The sequence below is a fragment of the Rhinoraja longicauda genome, chromosome 2, assembly GCF_053455715.1.
Source record: "Rhinoraja longicauda isolate Sanriku21f chromosome 2, sRhiLon1.1, whole genome shotgun sequence".
Classification (NCBI taxonomy): Eukaryota; Metazoa; Chordata; class Chondrichthyes; order Rajiformes; family Arhynchobatidae; genus Rhinoraja; species Rhinoraja longicauda.
Genome location: NC_135954.1, coordinates 50,780,758 through 50,802,333, shown reverse-complemented (window position 1 = coordinate 50,802,333; position 21,576 = coordinate 50,780,758). Strand labels below are relative to the sequence as shown.

Below are 21,576 nucleotides of genomic sequence, written 5' to 3'. Positions count from 1 at the left end.
TGTTGTTGTAAATCATGCTAATATGATTGTAACAAAACGATGCTTCCTTAAATCATAGAGAAATACTTTTTTGTTGAACTTGCATTCAGCAACAGGCTCACAATCATAATAAATAAGCTCCATAAAGGCTAGAATGAATATATATATTTTTTTCTTCTGGTTAGAGTTCGATCAGGTCCATATTTAAGTGATCATATTCATAACAGCTGGCCATAAGACATGAGTTTTGTTTGTTGTAATTGATTTTTTAATTAAAATGACATGGCAAGGCAACATTCCAAATCACTGCTTCAGACTGCAAGCCTACTTGATCCCATTTTTTATATTTTACTTAGCTCCAATAGGAAATACAATGAAAACTACATGCTTCCTTACAAAGAGAATGACCTATCTCTTTAAGTTTCCAGCAAATATATTCAGTTATGCTGATAATTCTTGCAAGTGTTCAGTTTCATAGAAGCCAAAAGCTAGGCAATTGCCCAAGTGATTATTCTTCATGTGTGTTTTACAGTAAGTGTTCCCATCAAAGGGAAGGGGAATCACAGTTGAGATTAATTCAGTTCTTGCACATAGATTCTGCAAGGGTCATAATAAGCATCAATTGGAATGACAAGCATTGGAAACTGAGAATTAAATCAATTGAAACACCTTCCATAAACTTTCTACTGATATCAATGTAATTAACACAGGCTGAATTTGTGACCTCCATTTCGTGCGAGTCATAAGGCATACATTCAGTTACTTTAGTCTTGGAACCTGAAAAGAATGCTCCTAAAATATTTTAATTTATTTTGGGGCTTTCCTTGTAAATATATCTATAATTAGCCGATTAAAAAGTCATACAAGCAGGGGCCTCAATGATAGTTCCGCTTGACTAAATTCTTGGCACAGGGATAAGTGATATGGACAAACCTCTGAAGAATGGAGCATAAGTATAAAAACAAACTGAAGGCATCTTGATTAATAATCACAACTAATTATATATTAATCAGGATAAACTGACATAATGCTAATAACCAGATACAGTTTATCCCATTACCTGTAACATGCACCGTAGGACACAACAAAGAATATTGAGCTCTCAATGTAAAACTTCAAATAAAATTCCAAGAAACATGGCAGTATATTTGAGGAAAGCATATCTGGATTCTCCGATCATTATCTTAAAGTCTGATTTGAATCCATTAGCTTCTGACAATGAGCTTTTGCATAAGCTATTGCCCAACCTTTGCAAATACCTTTGCTGCTCAAACCTGTTTCCCAAACACAGATCTGGTCCATGAAAGAAATAAACTACTCACTTTGTATGATGCATTATGTATCAAGAATATCCAGGCAATCTAACTCGTCTTATAAATGTTTCATAGAAATATTGACAACTTTAATATAACACACTGAAGAGATTAGCATCTTCAGAGATGTCAAACTGTACATCAAGTTTGGAAAATGTGGTTCTCTTCACTTTTGATTTTTTTTCTTCACAATTCAGGTTTATAACTTGAATGGAACGTGGGGTGGATGGGATTTATAGGATTCCAAATCATAGATGGGACAAACACTTTGCCAAGTTTTCAAAGTGCAGTCATGAGTTTATCTCGGTCAACACTATGCTTCCTGCCTCCCATGTTCTTCATATTCTGCTCTTGAACATATCTTGCGTTCCTCCCATTTCCTTCCGATGATGGTGTCCGGTTGTAATATTTTTGCCTGACATCATGGGATGGTGGCCTGTACCATGTGCACAGTGAGCAGTTAGTGAGATGAGACGTTACATAATATACATGGTTACTGATCAAATGAAAATGAAGTAGAAAGTTTGAAATGAGGGGAAAAGAAGAACGTAAGAGATGGAAGACATAGTAATAAATAAAATGTGAATAATTGTTAAAATGCAACTTTCTCCCCAAGAGTTTGAGTGGTATAGGCACAAGCTTCTAACATGGCTAATTTATCAGTTTCAAGGTGAGTAACGCAGCACAAGATTACAACGTCATGCGTTGAACAAACTGCAGATTGAAGCTGTTATTACAAAGATTTGCAAAGTGAGACAAGTCAGTTTCCAGCACATGCAGGGACATGCAAAATTCAGCTTGTAAAGAACATTCCTTCCCAAAGGCTTGGGGCTCCCATAAATCCCATACATACTTTAAACAAACTATTTGTTTTCTTTAAAACCTGAAATGGATCCATGGGCTATTATATCTCATCACTGATATACCAAATTAATAAGGAACAAGTTCAAGGAGTTAAAAGTAATCTTGTTAGAACCTTCAGTTCAAAACTGCATCAAATTTCCTGATTGAACAAACAGCACTCATGTGCGCGCACACACACACACACCAAGTGAGCCATTTGGAAGGATAGTTGTAAAATTGATGAACTGCACCACCACATATTTCCCTCCACCAAACAAAGTAAAAGATCATAGACCCTTCACCACATGATTATGAACAGCAGAGTAGCAAAGATAATTCCCAGCAACAGAAACACTATTTTTTATAAAAACAAAGCACCAAGTAACAACATTTTAACCAAAAACAATTCATCAGTACACTATATTTGACAATTTAATTCACAATACAAAAGGAAAGGCTTGGTAGTATTTTTTACATATCTGACATTTAGTTAATTTATTGCAGCTTTGGTGTGCAATGTATTTATTGCTCAAAGTACTTAAAATTGAAAAGCAATATCATTTGATGAAATTATACAAAGTCATAATTGTATATGGAACTTCATTCCAAACAACATTTTAGAAAACATACAACCAGCTGACCTAAATTTGGCAAATATAACAATAAGCTCTTTTCATTTTAAGTTTCCCTTGATACATTGCACAATCCAAGTTACTGAACGTTATGGATGTAGAATAAATGTATTGATAAAATTAAATATAAACTTGATAAGATTTACATCTTTAAGCTGTAGATTGACTGACCTTACATTACTGGAATGCCAGTGGTGCTGGACAGGGGGAATGTTGCACATATATGGAGCCTATAAAACAGATATTCAAGTGGATAATTATTACCATTTTAAGGCAAATATTATCAGCTGTTCAATATTTACTCAATAAAGTGATGTTTTACCTGATATCCACAAATTCCCACATTGCTCTGTGCACTGAAAAAAGGGACAAGAAATTAAGTCGAATCAATAAAAGCATAAACCACAAACTATTACCAAAAATTTCAAAAAAAGACGGGAAATATACAAATGTACATCTGAATTGTGCACAGTTACAGTTTATGGTTTAGGTTTGAGGATACATCAGAGCAGTTCCACTAAAATGTGCTTTTTTATCCACTCCAGATTTCCAAAGGCAACAAACTAAATAATGATGCAAACAAGGCTATGCACCTTTTTATAAATTACAAGACATGTCACCTCAATCTCATCTAATAAGGTTTTTCTTTACTTTACTGTTTACATTAAGGTAATAACCTGAATGTACCACGTCAAGATTATAGGTAGCAATGAATTCCCCCCAAATGTCATATCTTCAGATTACAAAGCTCAATTTGCTCCAGTCTTTGAACCACATTCCATAGGAAGCAGTACTGAATCCATTTTGGTTTCCTTTTTTAAATATAGCGATGCAACATGACCCAATATTCAAGTAAAGATTGATCATCCATTACAAAGTCTTAAAATTACTTCACTCTCATGCACCAAGGATAAATTGAGATAAAGATTAGCTTATTACTTTACTTCTTGCTCTGGACTCGAAAGCAGACAATCCACAATACATCAAGGTCTATTTACAAGTTCTTAACAGTTAATTTTATTATATTCATTATTTACATCCCAGAACTTTTTCACACCTGGACATTGACAATTTCAATATTAAATTTTGTTTCAGTTACAAAGTACTGGATTAACTCAACAGTTCAAGCAGCTTCTCTGGAGAACATAGACGGGTGATGTTTTGGGTTGAGACCCTCCTTCAATGTGTCTGAAGAAGAATCTCAACCCAAAATACTGCCTATCCATGTTCTCCAGAGATGTTGCCCGACCTGCTGAGTTATTCCGGTACTGTGTAATTTTGTGTATTTACCAGCATCTGCAGCTGTTTCTACTCTTCATTACAGTTACATCTGTTTAATGGAACAACTGATCCAAATATTATGCAAATGATGAATGAAATTTTCAGCGCAGTTGCTATTCCTAGGTCAGGAATATACAACTTCGGGATTACTGTCATGCCACTTAACATTTAAAAAGAAAGAAGTATATCCAACCTGGTGTGTCCATACTTTACTGGGATTGAACCTGTAAGGCATGAACAACTTATTAGTTATTGTAACGTAAAGGCAATTGGCCAACATTCCACATTTCACAAGACAACTAGAAATAGTAGTCACAGCTACCAGATCCCTGAAGCCTGCCCCGCTATTCAATAAGATCTATGCTGGCCTCAACTCCTCTTCTGTGCCAGTTCTCCATAATCCTCAATTCCTTGATCTTTCAAATATTCATCTCCACCTTAAATACATTGAGTGATCTGGGCATCACCACCCAGTGGAGCAGAGAATTCCAGAGATCCTCTCAAAAAAAGCTTGTCCCACTTGTCTGCTTCGGCACATATTCCTCCAAACCTTCCTTATCCATGAACCCGAGTGTATTTTAAATGTCATAATTGTACCCACCTCTATTACTTCTTGTGCAGCTGGCCCCCCTGCATGCAGCACCTTCGGTATAAGTTGCTTTGATCCATTTAAATCTTTTCCCCTTTCACCGCAAATATAATCCCTCTGATTTTTGACTCCGCTGCCTTGGGGAAATGACTGCCGCTGTTCACCTTATTTATGCCCCTCATAAATGTATCAACCTCTATGAGGTCACCTCCCTCAGCCTCCTGCACTGGGTAAAATGACCCAGCCTATTCAGCCTCTCCCAATAGCTCAAACCGCCCAGACCTAGTAACATCCTTGTAAATGATTTTTTGCAACCGTTCCAGTTTCATGACATCCTTCCTATGTAGCAGGGTAACCATAATTGTATACAGTACTCCAAATGTGGCTTGATGTCCTAACTTCTGTTATGCAATACCAATGCACCTGCAACCCTATGTCTCTGTTCTCACCACATCCCACAGAACCCTACCGTTTATTGTGCAAGCACTGTCGTGTTTGTCCTACCAATATGCAACTTCTTGCATTTATGCAAATTAAACTTAATTTACCATTCCATGGCCTGTTGGCTCATTTGCTGAAATCGTAGATAACTTCTTTACTGTCCACTATATCACCAATTTTAGTGATATCCGCAAACCTACTAAATATACCACCTACATTCACATCGAAATCGTTAATGTAGATAAGGAACATCAGTGGACTCGGCACCGATTCCTGTGTTATACCATTTGTTACAGGCCTCTGGTCTGAAAAACAACTCTCTAATCCCCATTCCCCCCTCCCCCTTCATTTTCTACTTTCATGCCAATTTTGTATCCAGTTGGTTAGCTCAACCTGGATCCCATGTGCTCCAACCTTTTAGACTAGTCTACGATGTGGCACCTTGTCAAAAACCTTACTACAGCCCATGTAGACAACCCATTCCGAGTAAGATAATTACAAAATTAAAACGTTGAACCATACTCCAGCCGTAAAGGGGATGAATTTTCACAAGAAGTTGTTTGGGTGAGTGTAATGTTGATGTATCACGGCATAGTTTTATAATGAGTTTCTGGGGACTTTTCCGTAGACCAGGTTCAGAAGGTGCCAGGATCCTTGAGTACCCCAGACTAGCCATCATAACCATGAGCCCCCGATGGCCAGGGTGGCATGAGACTCATTGCTACCCGCTGCCGCTCGTATCAGTGAAGACATGATCAGCAAAAGGGCATGAGACTTGTTGCTTTATTAATCCTTTTTCCTGTATTATATATTAGTTGCTTAATTTTTTTTTTCCTGCATACATTGGTTGCTTCATTAATACTTTTCCCTGTATTTTACTATAATAAGCAGAGTTGTTAGTAAACTTGAAGTGTTCTTTCTTCAATCATTGATCCAAATCCTCGAAAAATTCCTTACATTGTATTATACCAGCAAAGTCAAAATGTGTTCAGAATTGAGGTCGGGGCAAAATCTAATATGGAATAAAGAAAGAGGGCCTTTATTTTCTGTTTGTTAGGGAACAGAACTAGTTTCAATCCAATGTGAGCATAGTCCATGATACAACTATATCCAGTCTGTATCTAGTTCCATTGTCTGTAATTCGTTTTCACCTAGCCCACAACTAACAATGGCCGGTTTCCTTTATCATCATTACCTTTTTGCATATCTTTCATTCATTTGTTCTATATCTCTATATAATCACCATCTCTATCTTGCGTTTCCCTTTCCTTGAGGCTCAGTCTGAAGAAGGGTCTCAATCCAAAACATCACCTTTTACTTTTCTCCAGAGATGCTGTCTGACCTGCTGAGTTACTCCAGATTTTTGTGTCTATCTTCGGTATAGAACTATATCCAATTTGGTTTTAATTTATTATCATGAGTACCGAGATACAGTGAAAGACCTGGGGAAAAATTATCAAATTTGTGAGAGAGGATCTCCCGCACATAAAATTATACTGATTTTCCCTAATCAACCCATCTTTCCAAATACATGTACATCTTATCCTTCAGATTCCTCTCCAGTAACTTGCCTACCAGAAACATTTGGCTTATTGGTCTACAGTTCCCAGGTTTGGTTTTGGCAGCCTATCTTAAATAGAGGCACAACATTAGCAAACCAGTCTTCTGGCACCTCACCGATATATAATGATGAATCATATATCTCAGCCAGGGCACCTGTGATTTCTTCACTGGCTTCCCACTGTGTGAGAAGTCACTTGTGCAAGTGACTGCTGATCCTGTTTTCGATAACTGTTTCTTGCCTGACTAGACCACTCCAGTACCTAATGACACAGGTATGCTTGCAAAAAGAAAGCTATATGTATCTCCCAGTAAGATACCTGCTTGTACAAAGAGCTGTGTGTGCGTGCAAAGTAGCCAACATTAATCTTGGTCATCTTTTATGGTAATCTTTTATCTATACATCATGCATATCTATTCCTGAAGTGAATATATAATTAAGATGTCCTGTTTAAAATAATTGAAAAACATTGATCTATAAAGCTCAACTAATACCTTTAATTGTGGAGTGCCTTCTTGAGGGATATCGTTTGCTTGGCCGCCTTTCGAATGTACTCGTCCGCCGGAGCCTACTTTTATGCGTTGCTTCGTATTCAGTCCGACCACTGGAATAAATATAGGTTAGTTGTTACATCAAATATAAAAACAGGTACATATGAACAAAATAAATCTGCAAAATGATACCTGAATCGAAAGCGAGATCCCAAACGCAGTAAGTCTGATTGTCCCTCTTTATTTTGGGTCGGCGTTCGTAGTCGGAAAAAGGCATGATTCTCCACAGCACACCTCCATAAATGTTTACATGCTTTGGAATTATCTAACCGGAAAACAAACGTATGCTCCTGTTCTCTACCCTTTGATGAAGGTGGAAATATAAAGAACCATTTTAGAATTACAATTTTTATGGATAAATTTAAAAAAACAGTGCTTCAAAATAAAAAAACAGTGCTTCAATGAAGGCAAATGTGAATTCATCCATTTTGCATCCAATGATGGAAACAGACTACTTTTTAAATGTTGAAACAGTAGAAGTCCAGAGAGGTTTGTAATATCATGTACATAAATCATTCAAGTGTCATGAAATGTTGGCCTTTAGATCTGCAGGAATGAAATTAATTTGGTTCATGTAACCAAGGCAGATTTATCATATTTATCTCATATAAGGTTGCAGGCGAGAGGATACAGGTGAAGATGGGTAAATTGGTAGATAACTTTCAAGTTAGAAAGGGAAGGGTGGAGAATGCGAAAGTCTGATAGATGTTAAGTGGAGAACAAAAGGCTGCAGATTCTGGAATCTGATAGGAAAGAAAGGTGAAGCATGGGACTGAATTAGGAGCATTGGTGGCAGATGGAAATTATAGGGAAGGGAGGAGCAAGCAGTAAGGGGGAGGATATATTGGGAGCAGTGTGTGGGTGATGGGCTGTTGGAGGTGGTGGGAAGGTACATGGTGAAAGGGGGCTGGAGGGTATTGTGGAAAGAACACTGTGAGAGAGGATCAGGGCAGAGGAGGTGAGAAAAAGGGACTGGAGTTACCTGAATTCAGAGAAGTCAACATCCATGTTGTTGGATTGTAGACTACATAGGGGAAATACAAGATGCTATTCCTCTAGTTTGCGTTTGGATTTGCACCACATTTCATCCATTATTTTGCTGAATGTCAAAAAAAGGCTAAAAAAGAGTAAATGGCCTAATCTCTTTCCAATTTCTCTAAATGAGGGTTCTTGTCAAGACAGAAGATGCTGTTACAGCCTCAGTAAAAAATAAAATGCAGTTGAGATTCAAAATGGGTTAAAACTTGTAAAGGAGGTAATGCAAATGCTCACTGCACTTAAATCAAATGCGATGTGTCCAATATTGCAAAGAGAGTTATGATGGGGAAAATTATACAGGTCCTGGCTATAATCTTCCAAATATGATCTTTAAGGGTGGTATCAGCAAAATTGTAAATGTTACTTCCAAGTTCAATTTTTTTTATCAGAATCAAGTGAGGAATGACAGATCTTTAGTTTAACCTTAGCAGTGGTGGATGTCCTAGAAAGAATAATCAGGGATAGAATTCGTCATCACTTGGATTGAGAAAGGCTGTGTAGATTTGTTAAAAAATATATCGTCTACTTAAATTGATAGGGGTTTTTAATTAAATCCCAATCTGGAAAAATGGATATTTACAGACTTTTTCAAAAGGCTTTTGATAAGATGCCTCAAAACATTCTTGAAATTATTTAAAATGAGATTAAAGGTCACGTGTTAAAAGGCTTGTGATAGTGTGTATAGAAAATTGGCTAAATAACAGGAAAGCAACAAGAGGTTGTTTTTCAGATAAACGTTTCATTCCTCAGGGCTCAGAATGAGAACTAGTTCTTAACATAAATTAATAGTTTGGATTTGGGAATACAGGGGAGATTTTCCAATCCGCAAATGACATAAATCTAGGAGGCACAGTGAGCAGCGTGGAGGGTAGTAACATATATCAAGGGAATAGATAGGTTGGTGGAATGGCAGTTGACATTCAATGTTACAAAATGTGACGTATTGCATTTTGGCAGAGGAATGAGAAGAGATAATATAAACAATTTAAAATGGGTACATGAAAAGAGTGATCTTGAGTACACATACTGGATATGGAGATATGGATATGCTGAGAAATCAATTGAAGAAAATTGCATGGGATCCAAAGCTTATGACTAGGATTCTAATGAAAAGTCACTATGAACCTTTGCAAAACGCTTGCGTGGCCACAAATGAAATAGTGAGTCCAGTATAAAAGTAAAGCTTTTGCATATGATGCAGAAGACATTTACCAAAAGTTCCTAATTTTTTATGACACAAAAACCATGCACAAGTCTATGTCAAATTGCAAAACAATTCCATTCCCCTACTGATTTTTCATCCAACATTCCCACCACCTCCATCCCATCCCACCACCGAATTCTATGATCCACCTGCACAAGAGAAATTTTAATATGGCAAACTATCCTACCAATCAATAAGTTTTTTGAGATGAGGGAGGAAACCAGAGCACCCAGCAGAAAACCACAAGGTCACAAGGAAGACATGCAAAATTAGCTTGACTGGCTGTACCACTGTGCAACAGGAATATGAATTTTAATTGGGAGATTGGAAAAGCAAGCATCATGAAGGATTCTCATACATGTCTTTAGAATAATACATGCTACAGGCAGAGCAGATGCAGAAAAATGGATATGTTTGATGTAATGAACATAGAATAAAAGTGATGAATACAACAAAATGTTACTCTTGGAAACATACAGTGCATGGTTAGGATCCAGAAAACACTGTCAGGAGCAGCAGTGAAGGTAAATCCAATTGTGTTTTTCTCTGCAACAGGATACTGGATAAGTATCATTAAGGGAAGTTGCAGAGTTACGTGCAGAGAGTGGGTTAATGAAACTAACTGGATTGTTTTTGCATTGACCTGGCATGGGCTTGATAGGACAAATGACCTATTTTTGAATTGTAACCATTCTGCATTCAATCAACCCACAAAGAGAAGGAATACACGTATCTAATCCAGATCATAATTGGATGCGATTGTTACTTATTGTTATTGAAAGGTAAATACAATGCAGCAAATGAATACCTGTTGGACAAATGGCAACACTGAACTGAAAATGAATCTGCTGGATCGAATTTGACATCAGGCCAAACTTTCAAAGATTCCATCCATTGATATACATTTAAAAATAACAATGCAAATTATTCTGCATTGGTGGCCAGTAGAAAGTTAACTTAATTTATCCATTCGGATAGTTGAACATGATCAGTGGAAAGTCAAGTTAAATCAAATCAAGTGCAGGAAGTGACATGGATGCATCTTCATGCACTGACCCATTTCGAATCCCTGTATGCATCTTACACTTGTTGCTCACCTGCTCATCATCTTCCACTACAACAAGAGTTAGTTTGTTCTTTCTGAAATCCAACTGAGTAATTTTAGGCCTGTACAACATAAAGAAAATGTGCTTACAGGGGAATATCAGCAGCTTTCCAAGAATGTTAATTACAACAGAACTCTGTGATGAAGAAATCAAATTGCTTTACCAAAAAAACAGGCCAATTTTGTTGGATCCTTCAAAAACCAATATGCCGGTTGGTGTCAATCCAAGAGAATATTCATAGCCATCTCTTCCCTAGTTAATAAAGATCACACACCAATTATGCATTAGATGCATACATGCACATATTTGAACAATTTTGATTTTTTTATAAGAAAGAATTTTATTACCTTACCTTGACTATGTGCATGTTAACTCCATACATTTCTAGCCATTTGGCTTTGTTCAGATAACATAATTCTGCCTGTGCTGGGCTTTTCCCCCTACCACAATGAGAAAGTAAAACCAGGAATTATGTCTGACACAGACTTCTATTTCCAAATCATTCTACGCTATGACTGAGAGTTTAAGTACTGTTTTACCCTTAATCTTTCAAATTTTTCACAAGCTACATAAAGAATCAAGTAAAATATATGACCCTTCTTTATGCTTCAATAGATGGTGAGGCAATCAATAGGGACTTCAAAACAGACTGAAACTCTGAATATTCTAGCTAAAGTCCCTGTCAGCTGATCCTATTCTTTGTCTCAGTCAATTGTTTTGGGTCTTACTATTGCACCATCATTTTTGAAATTGGCTTATTTATAGAAATATCTTGCCACTATCACTGGCAACTACCATGAAGCCTACAATGTAAATTTCTCACTCCTGACAAAAGTAATGAAAAAACATAACTGTAGGTTTTTGAAACAGGCAAGGCAACAACAATTTTATTACAGTTGCCATCATGAGATGGTCACCATATCAACAAGACAACAAATAGAAACAGCTGAGGTGGTTTTACATCTTGGTATCGAACTTCATTAGGGCATTGTTGGTATTGCACTCATCCAGGCAAATTGAGAATATTCCATCACATTCAGACTTTGCTCGCTGCAGGATGCCCAACTTCATGCTTATTTTTGAAATCAAATGTATGTATATGTCCTGTTCAGTTGCGTTTCTAATAATGGTGCCCCCCCCCCATGATATGGATGGTGGGGTCTCAGCAACGGTAATTAAATTGAATTTCAAAGGTTGGTACTTAAATGCTCTTTTGATGAGGTGTCCATTGCCTGGTAATTTTGTGGTGCAAGTGTTACTTCTCATTTATCAACCCAACCCTGAATGTTGTCTAGGTCTTGCTGCAAGCAGGCAAGATCTGCTGCAGTGGATGAAAAGTTGATCATGGAAGTGAAATTGTGTAATTATCAGTGAACTTACTTCTGACCTTACAATTCAAGAAATGTCACCGATGATGCAGCTGAATATAGTTAGACCTGGGACACTGTCCTGAGGAACTCATGCACTGAAGCTGAAATGATTGACCTCTGACAAATGAGGAGTTTGTTTTAGAGCTGTATTGCACTCACAATACTATCTTCATTTGCATAAATTATAGAACTCCAACTATTGGGGGTCGTAATTTTGATGCACATTGACTTCAGTTTTATCAATGTGCTTTGATGCCTCTGTCAAATGTAGTCTTGATGTCAGGAATAGTCTCACCACACCTCTGGAATTTAGCAATTGGGTCCACGGTTGGACCAAAGCCGAGGTCCACAGCGAACCTGATGAAATTTAAACTGGATAGTGAATAACCGTTGGTTGATAATTATGCCACAAGCCCCTCCATCACTTCACTGATGATAAAGTTTACAGAGTATATAGATTGGGCAGTAAGTAGCCAATTGGATTTGTCCTGCTTTTTATGGGCAGGAGATGTCTAGGTGATTTTCCATATTATTGAGAAGATGTCAGTGCAGTAACTGCGCTGGAAAGGCTTGGCTTGTGGCACAGCTAATTCTGGAGCTCAGGTTTAGGGTACCATGGCTAGAATGCCACGTATTCCAGTGGTCTTTGCTGTATCTGATGCTCTCAGCAAATCATGTAGAGTAATTTGAATTGGCTGGAGGCTGGCCTCTGTGTTGGTGGGGATCTCAAGATGGAGCTGAGGTGAATTTACTTGTTCAGCAATTCTGAGATAACACGATTATCAATAATTTGGGATTTTCTGCAGTACTCATTTGCTAACCTATCACACAGTTGACTATGGCAATGTTCTCCTTCTCCTGTTGGGTGTTTAATTGTCCTCCATCATTCCTGATCACAGATAGGACTAGAGCTTTGAACTCATCCATTACATTTGAGATTACTTGCTTGTCTTTTTCATGCTTTTTAAAAAATGCTGCTCAGCATAAGGTTCTGTACTGCAGCATCACTATCCTGGTACCATAAGTTATTTTTAATACGCCTGGTTCTGCTCCTGGAATGTCCAACTGTACTTCTCACTGAACAACGGTTGGGTCCCTAGCTAGGTAGTAATAATAAAGTTTATTTTAGTTTATTATCATTATGTGTACTGAGGTACAGTGAAAAGCTTTCTTTGTTGCATGCTATCCAGTCAGCTGCCAGGCCATGAGATTACAGAGGTGAACTGTGTTAATTTATCGCTTGACCTCTCTGTGGGACTCTTCTCCTAATTCACATATCATTCAGAATTGCTTGTGAAGGACTTTGCAAACTTGACTGGGTGGGAGCATCTTCGGTGTCTTTGAATTCAGTATCTAGGTCAATGGTTTGTAGTTTATCTCTATTTGAGTACAGCGGTAATGATACTAGACCATTTCACAAGACATTTAAGAGTCAATCACACGGGGCAAGTCTGCAATCAGAGAAAGACCAGGCAAGATTGGCATATTTAATATTTATGAATCAAATGGATTTTATGACAATCTGGAAGTTTTCATTTTTAAAACTAGTTGAAAACAATTTTAATTCTAGTTGTCATGATGAATTTGGATCTCTTGATGATAATTTAGCCGCTGCACCATAACAGTACCCTCTGAACTCGCTGACATGGAGATTGTAGAGATCAAGGACGATGAAGTCATGAAGAATTTTGAAAATGAGGATGCTAGTTTTTAAAAATCAAACCACTGCTTAACCAAGAGCCACCAGAGGTCAACGAGCTCAGGGATTAGGGCTGAACAGAACTAGAATATCAGAACGTATAAAATACAGAGGCGAGTAAAGGTTTGGCATACTAATTTGGAAGTCACCTCATCTAATTTGCAATGTAATCACTGCTAATTAATGCGATAATTTCCAAATTAATTAGTATAGTGTAAGGAAATATTTCACGTGACAACTTCGGAGTATTTTGCAAAATCTAGTTTAATATTACAAATCACTGCAGACTCATAAAAGGATATTTTCATCAAATGCAGCAAGAGAATTTTGTGCACTTTGCTTTATAAAACACGTTAGAAGCATAAAATGGAAGAAATTACATTGATGAGTCAAACAGGACTGAGAGAAGCCATGTTTGCATGGACCAGGGGAGAGACGAAAATCAGCAGAATCAATGGTCACGGCCCATGGGCGGTCGGAATGCAGATAAGGGGAAGCGGTAGTTAACTTTTAACTGCAGTGCCCTCCATAATGTTTGGGACAAAGACCCATCATTTATTTATTCGCCTCTGTACAACACAATTTGAGATTTGTAATAGAAAAAAATCATATGTGGTTGAAGTGCACATTGTCAGATTTTAATAAAGGCCATATTTATACATTTTGGTTTCACGATGTAGAAATTATAGCAGTGTTTATACATAGCCCCCCCATTTCAGGACACCATAATGTTTGGAACACATGGCTTCACAGGCGTTTGTAATTGCTCAGGTGGGTTTAATTGCCTCCTTAATGCAGGTATCAGAGAGATCTCAGCACCTAGTCTTTCCTCCAATCTTTCCATTTGGAAACATTTATCGCTGTTTATCAACATGAGGACCAAAGTTGTGCCAATGAAAGTCAAAGAAGCCATTATGAGACTGAGAAACAAGAAAAAAACTGTTAGAGACATCAGCCAAACCTTAGGCTTACCAAAATCAACTGTTTGGAACATCATTAAGAAGAAAGAGAGCACTGGCGAGCTTACGAATCACAAAGGGACTGGCAGGCCAAGGAAGATCTCCACCACAGCTGATAACAGAAGAATTCTCTCTTTTATAAAGGAAAATCCCCAAACACCTTTCCGACAGATCAGAAACACCCTTCAGGAGTCAGGTGTGGATTTGTCAATGACCACCGTCCGCAGAAGACTTCATGAACAGAAATACAGAGGCTACACTGCAAGATGCAAACCACTGATTAGCCGCAAAAATAGGATGGCCAGGTTACAGTTTGCCAAGAAGTACTAAAAGAGCAACCAAAGTTCTGGAGAAAGGTCTTGTGGACAGATGAGACGAAGATTAACTTATATCAGATTGATAGCAAGAGCAATGTATGGAGGAGAGAAGGAACTGCCCAAGATCCAAAGCATACCACCTCATCTGTGAAACACGGTGATGGGGGTGTTCTGGCCTGGGCATGTATGGCTGCTGAAGGTACTGGCTCACTTATCTTCATTGATGATACAACTGCGAATGGTGGTAGCACAATGAATTCTGAAATGTATAGACACATCCTATCTGCTCAAGTTCAAACAAATGCCTCAAAACTCATTGGCCAGCGGTTCATTATACAGCAAGACAATGATCCCAAACATACTGCTAAAGCAACAAAGGAGTTTTTCAAAGATATAAAATGGTCAATTCTTGAATGGCACGTTAATCACCCGATTTGAACCCAATTGAGCATGCCTTTTATATGCTGAAGAGAAAACTGAAGGGGACTAGCCCCCAAAACATGCATAAGCTAAAGATGGCTGCAATACAGGCCTGGCAGAGCATCACCAGAGAAGACACCCAGCATCTGGTGATGTCCATGAATCGCAGACTTCAAGCAGTCATTGCATGCAAAGGATATGCAACAAAATACTAAACATGACTACTTTCATTTACATGATATTGCTGTGTCCCAAACATTACGGTGTCCTGAAATGGGGTGTCCTATGTATAAACACTGCTGCAATTTCTACATGATGAAACCAAAATGTATAAAAATGGCCTTTATTAAAATCTGACAATGTGCACTTTAACCACACGTGATGTTTTCTACTACCAATCTTAAATTGTGGAGTACAGACAATACACAATAGGTGCAGGAGTAGGCCATTCGGCCCTTCGAGCCAGCACCGCCATTCAATGTGATCATGGCTGATCATTCTCAATCAGTACCCCGTTCCTGCTTTCTCCCCATACCCCCTGACTCCGCTAACCTTAAGAGCTCTTTCTAGCTCTCTCTTGAATGTATTCAGAGAATTGGCCTCCACTGCACTCTGAGGCAGAGAATTCCACAGATTCACAACTCTCTGACTGAAAAAGTTTTTCCTCATCTCTGTACAGAGGCAAATAAATAAATGATGGGTCTTTGTCCCAAACATTATGGAGGGCACTGTATGTATAATTGTGGTGTATTATGATAAGAATTGACGAGTGAGACAAGTTAGCATACAACATATGGCTGCTTTACTTCAACACCACCAGAGAGTGTAATCAGGTATCCCACAATGCTTTATACCCGGAACTACGGCAAGGCTCAGCTGCCAAAACACAAAACTCAAAATGGTAAATACACCACATTACCCCCTTTTTAAAATGAAGGTAATCTTAAATAACTGAAATTAGCAAGTGCCTTATTACTAACAATAACCATTCCCAAAATTACTACTATGCAAAGTTACTTGTTATCACTAGAGACCCTCTTGTAGTTTTAACAAGTCTCAGTCCATCTGTGTGTTCATATTAATGAAAACAACTTAAACAACTAAACAGTCCTTCATGCCGAACATTTCCCCTTTAAAAAAAAAAAAAATGAAGCTTAAGGGACATAGCGGTCTGGAGGCTTCCTGACCCTTGATGATCGGCGTGGACTCAGCGGCGCAGCAGCTGCAGCTGTACGGTCCACAGTCCCTGGCTCGCTGCATGATGACATGTCCTCCGGCTGTGCGGGTTGACTCGGTGCAGAAGTGTCAGTGGTTGAGTTTTCAGTGTCCTGATCCAGTCCATCTCCCATGACTCTGAATCTCAGCTGATCTCCATGTCTCCTGTAGGTGATGTCGGTGTCTCCTCCTTGTACTTTGTAAGACACCGGTCCTGTTTGATCCACTATGACTCCAGGAATCCATTTGCGTCCTCCCCCAGCCGTATTGTATAAATACACTGGGTCATCCACTGAGAAACACCTGTCTGCTGCACGGAGGTCATGGTGAAACTTCTGCTTGTACTGTTTTTTACGAACAGCGGCTGCTGTGTCCGGACGGATGAAATCCAGACGGGTGCGCACGTGTCTGTTCAGAAACAGGTCAGCAGGTGACTGACCAGTAGTGCAGTTTGGTGTGGTGCGATACTGCATCAAAAAGAGGGAGACCCTGTCCTCCACATCCATTGCGGTGTGTGTCAGCTTTTTCATTCCACCCTTGAATGACTGAACGTACCGTTCTGCCAGGCCATTCGAGGCAGGGTGACCAGGAGCACTTGTAGAATGAAGGATTCCATTCTGCTGCATGAAGTTTTTAAACTCCTCTGACGTGAACTGCGTTCCATTATCCGTGACAATGTGCTCCGGCAATCCATAAGCTGCGAACAGTCTTCTCAGTCGTGTGATAGTGGCTTGTGATGTGATGCTAGACATTTTAAACACCTCCAACCACTTGGAGTAAGCATCCACCACCAACATGAAAGTGTGTCCCAAAAATGGACCAGCAAAGTCTATGTGTAGTCTTTTCCAGCTCTGGCCAGGAAATTCCCATGGATGCAAAGGCACCTGACGAGGCATCCTTTGCTCCAATTGACATGACTCACATGCTCTGCAAACTTGCTCCACCTCTGCATCAACTTTAGGCCACCATACGTACTTGCGTGTTAGTGCTTTCATTTTCACAATTCCTGGATGGCCAGAATGCAGCTCCTTTAAAACAGTTTTTCTCAACTTTTCAGGAATCACCACTCTGGTGCCCCACAGGACACATCCTCGCTCTACTGAAAGTTCACATCTACGCGTGTGGAAAGCTTTCAGAGTCTCATCCACTTCAGCAGGCCAGCCACCCATGACAAATTTCAGCACCTTTGACAACACGTTGTCTGTGCGTGTTGCACGTGCCACTTGGTCTGCGTTCAGTGGAGCCTGCTCAAGGTGTTCAGTTAACAGTGTGTATACGCTGTCAGTGATGGCTGTGGTCCCTGCGTCGTTTGTGTCAGGCAGCGGAACTCTTGAGAGGCCATCTGCATTACCATGTTTCCCTGAGGCACAGTACTCAATGTGATAATCATAGGCAGAGAGAATTATTGCCCATCTTTGGATTCGAGCTGCAGCCATGGTAGGCAGGCTTTTGTGTTCTCCAAACAGTGTTAGCAGGGGTTTGTGATCAGTCACAGGTTTGAATTTCCTCCCCCACAGGTATTGGTGAAACTTCTTTACACCAAAAATGAGCGCCAGTCCCTCTTTCTCAATCTGAGAATATTTCTTCTCAGCAGGGGATAATGTGCGTGATGAGAAGGCGATGGGGCGCTCCTCCCCTGTAGGCATTTTGTGTTGTATGACAGCTCCAATGCCATACGCTGAGGAGTCACAGGCCAGAGTGAGAGGAAGCTTTTGGTCATAGTGCACCAGGATCTTGTCACTTGTGAGCAGCGATTTGCACTTGTCAAAAGCTTTCTGCTCTCGACTTTTCCACTCCCACGACACCTGGTCTTTCAGCAACCTGTACAGGGAAGCAAGCACGGTGCTTTGGTTGGGCATGAACCGTCCATAATAATTCACTAGTCCCAAGAAAGCTCTCAGCTCTTTCACACAGGTGGGGGCTGGTGCATCCTTTATTGCTCTGACTTTCTCCGGTGACGGCTGAATGCCCTGGCTGTTTAACACATGACCCAAGTATTCGATTTGTTTCTTTCCAAACTCACACTTTGAGTCCCTGACTCTCAGTCCGCTCTCCTGCAGTCTCTGTAGCACTTTATGCAGGTTTTGCAGATGCTCTCGTTCAGTTTTTCCTGTGATGAGGAGATCATCCAGATACACCACTACATTCAGATCTTTCATGAGGTTCTCCATGATTCTTTGGAAGATGGAGGGTGCTGCGCTCACACCAAAAGCCAGTCTGTTATAGACAAATAAGCCTCGGTGTGTGTTAATGGTCAACAGTTTTTTTGATTCTTCCTCCAGAAGTACCTGCTGGTACGCTGAGGCGAGGTCAATCTTTGAAAACACCTTTCCTCCACTGAGGGTTGCCATCAGCTCCTCTATCCGTGGCAATGGATAAGTCTCTGTAGTGGCAGCTTGGTTTACAGTGAGTTTGTAATCTCCACACAGACGAATGGTATGGTCCTTTTTTTCAACCGGAACAACGGGTGCTGCCCATTCACTATGTTTGACTGGAGTAATTATGTTGGCCTTTTCCAGTCGGTCCAATTCAGCCTCCACTCGTGCTTTCATGGCAAATGGCAGTGGACGGCTTTTGCAAAACTTTGGGCGGGCCCCTGGTTCCACCAGAATTGTTGCTTTGACATCACGCAGAGTGCCAAGTTCATCTTTAAACACTTCAGCGTGTAACTCCAGTACATCCTGTATTGATGTCAGGTGAGGCATCTCCTTAATATGCTTTATGTCTTCCTGATAAGACTTGTCACTGGCATGTTTAATTTCTTTCCAGTTTAAGGTGAGCTTTTTTAACCAGTTCCTTCCACACAAAGCTGGTCCTGCTCCCTTTACCACAATCATTGGTAGCTGCTCACTCTGACTCTCATATTTGACAGTGGCTTCAAACTGTCCCAACACAGGAATAACCTCCCCTATGTATGTCTTCAGTGTGACTTCAGCAAGCCCTAGTGGTTGCTTTAAAAAGGTGGTCTGGAACAACTCCTCTGAGATAATGCTCACGGCAGCTCCGGTGTCAATTTCTAGTTTGACTTCTTTGCCATTAACCACAAAACATGCCCGGTATGCTTGTTTACATTTGTTGCCATTTACTAATGAAAACATTGGCAACACTATTTCCTCTGCCTCCACATACTTTGTGTTTTTATCAGTCTGTCGGTTATATCTGCTCTGTGTCGGTGCCGCCGCCACTTTTCCTCTGCATGCCCTTTTAATATGCCCGGTTTTACCACAGTTGTAACACTTTGCATCTTTAAAGCGACACACCTGTGGGCTGTGATTTTTTGCCGTTACATCTATGGCAGTTCCTCCCCGTTTGCTTAACCGTGTGCGCATCCACTTTATGCACTTGGTTCGGACGTACCTCGTGTCCCCGCAGCTGCTGCGTGTCTCTCTCCGCAGTCTCCATGCTGAGGGCGATTTCAAATGCCCGTGCAAAAGTCAGGTTGGACTCCGACAACAGCCGTCGCTGGCTTGCCTCATTACAAATCCCACTGACAAAACGGTCCCGAAGCGTCTCGTTCAACGTCGCTCCAAACTCACAGTTAACTGCACACTGTTTCAGCTCCGCAACGTAACTGGTCACAGATTCATCCGCCCGCTGGTTGCATCGGTTAAAGCGGAATCTCTCCGCAATAAGCAACGGCTTGGGTTCAAAATGAGTCTTTAAAATGTTCACAATGTCATCGTAGGACTTATCTTTTGGCTTCAGCGGCTGCACCAGGTTCCTTAACAGACCATATGTAGATGCTCCCATCACACTTAACAGAGTAGCTACTTGCTTCTCCACTGCAATGTCGTTAGCCTCAAAAAACTGCTCTAAACGTTCCACATACGCCGACCAAGACTCTGTCTTCGGGGCGAACTCCCCTATGGAACCTATGATAGGCATTTTCTGCTTGTTTTATCCTCGTCGCCAACTTTAACTGTGGTGTATTATGATAAGAATTGACGAGTGAGACAGGTTAGCATACAACATATGGCTGCTTTACTTCAACACCACCAGAGAGTGTAATCAGGTATCCCACAATGCTTTATACCCGGAACTACGGCAAGGCTCAGCTGCCAAAACACAAAACTCAAAATGGTAAATACACCACAATAATAAAGGACCCACAGGTCCCTCTGAACACCAAACTTATCAATTTATCTGTACAAAGAAATCTCAATTATCCTTGCCTTCAAACATTCCCATTGTTCCTAGAGGCCATTGTGGCATAGAAAGTAATGGAAACAGCCGCTCTTAATTTATCAATTATCTTCAAATTTATAGCCTACACAAAAAAAAATTCTGAAAGAACATTTCTTTGGTAAATTTTCTACTTTTTACTTTTAATTATTAAACACTTGAGAATAATCTGTTTTCATCTCCAAACATCTCCAAGTTTGCGGATGACACGAAGCTGGGGGGCAGTGTTAGCTGTGAGGAGGATGCAACATGACTTGGATAGGATAGGTGAGTGGGCAAAGGCAAGGTAGATGCAGTATAATGTGGATAAATGTGAGGTTATCCACTTTGGTGGTAAGAACAGGAAAGCAGACTATTATCTGAATGGTGGCCGATTAGGAGAAGGGGAGATGCAACGAGACCTGAGTGTCGTGGTACACCAGTCATTGAAAGTAGGCATGCAGGTGCAGCAGGCAGTGAAGAAAGTGAATGGTATGTTGGCATTCATAGCGAGGGGATTTGAGTATACACCTGGAGTATTGCGTACAGTTTTGGTCTCCTAATCTGAGGAAAGACATTCTTGCCATAGAGGGAGTACAGAGAAGGTTCACCAGATTGATTCCTGGGATGGCAGGACTTTCATATGAAGAAAGACTGGATAGACTCGGCTTGTAATCGCTGGAATTTAGAAGATTGAGGGGGGATCTTATAGAAACTTACAAAATTCTTAAGGGGTTGGCCAGGCTAGATGCAGGAAGATTGTTCCCGATGTTGGGGAAGTCCAGAACAAGGGGTCACAGTTTAAGGATAAGGGGGAAGTCTTTTAGGACCGAGATGAGAAAGTTTTTTTCACACAGAGTGTGGAATTCTCTGTGGAATTCTCTGCCACAGAAGGTA

At 40.0% G+C, this 21,576-nt stretch overlaps 1 protein-coding gene across 1 annotated transcript in view; it reads right to left on the bottom strand.

The window, feature by feature from the left end:
* LOC144604466 (band 4.1-like protein 4B) overlaps nt 1–21,576 on the bottom strand; it is a 211,074-nt gene that overhangs the window by 108,048 nt on the left and 81,450 nt on the right. The window contains exons 8-15 of the mRNA XM_078418926.1: nt 10,891–10,978; nt 10,702–10,790; nt 10,530–10,599; nt 7,323–7,492; nt 7,134–7,243; nt 4,242–4,272; nt 3,090–3,123; nt 2,939–2,997 (exon numbers count right to left, since the gene is read on the bottom strand). Coding sequence (XP_078275052.1) covers nt 2,939–2,997; nt 3,090–3,123; nt 4,242–4,272; nt 7,134–7,243; nt 7,323–7,492; nt 10,530–10,599; nt 10,702–10,790; nt 10,891–10,978 — 651 coding nt within the window. The remainder of the gene's footprint in view (nt 1–2,938; nt 2,998–3,089; nt 3,124–4,241; nt 4,273–7,133; nt 7,244–7,322; nt 7,493–10,529; nt 10,600–10,701; nt 10,791–10,890; nt 10,979–21,576) is intronic.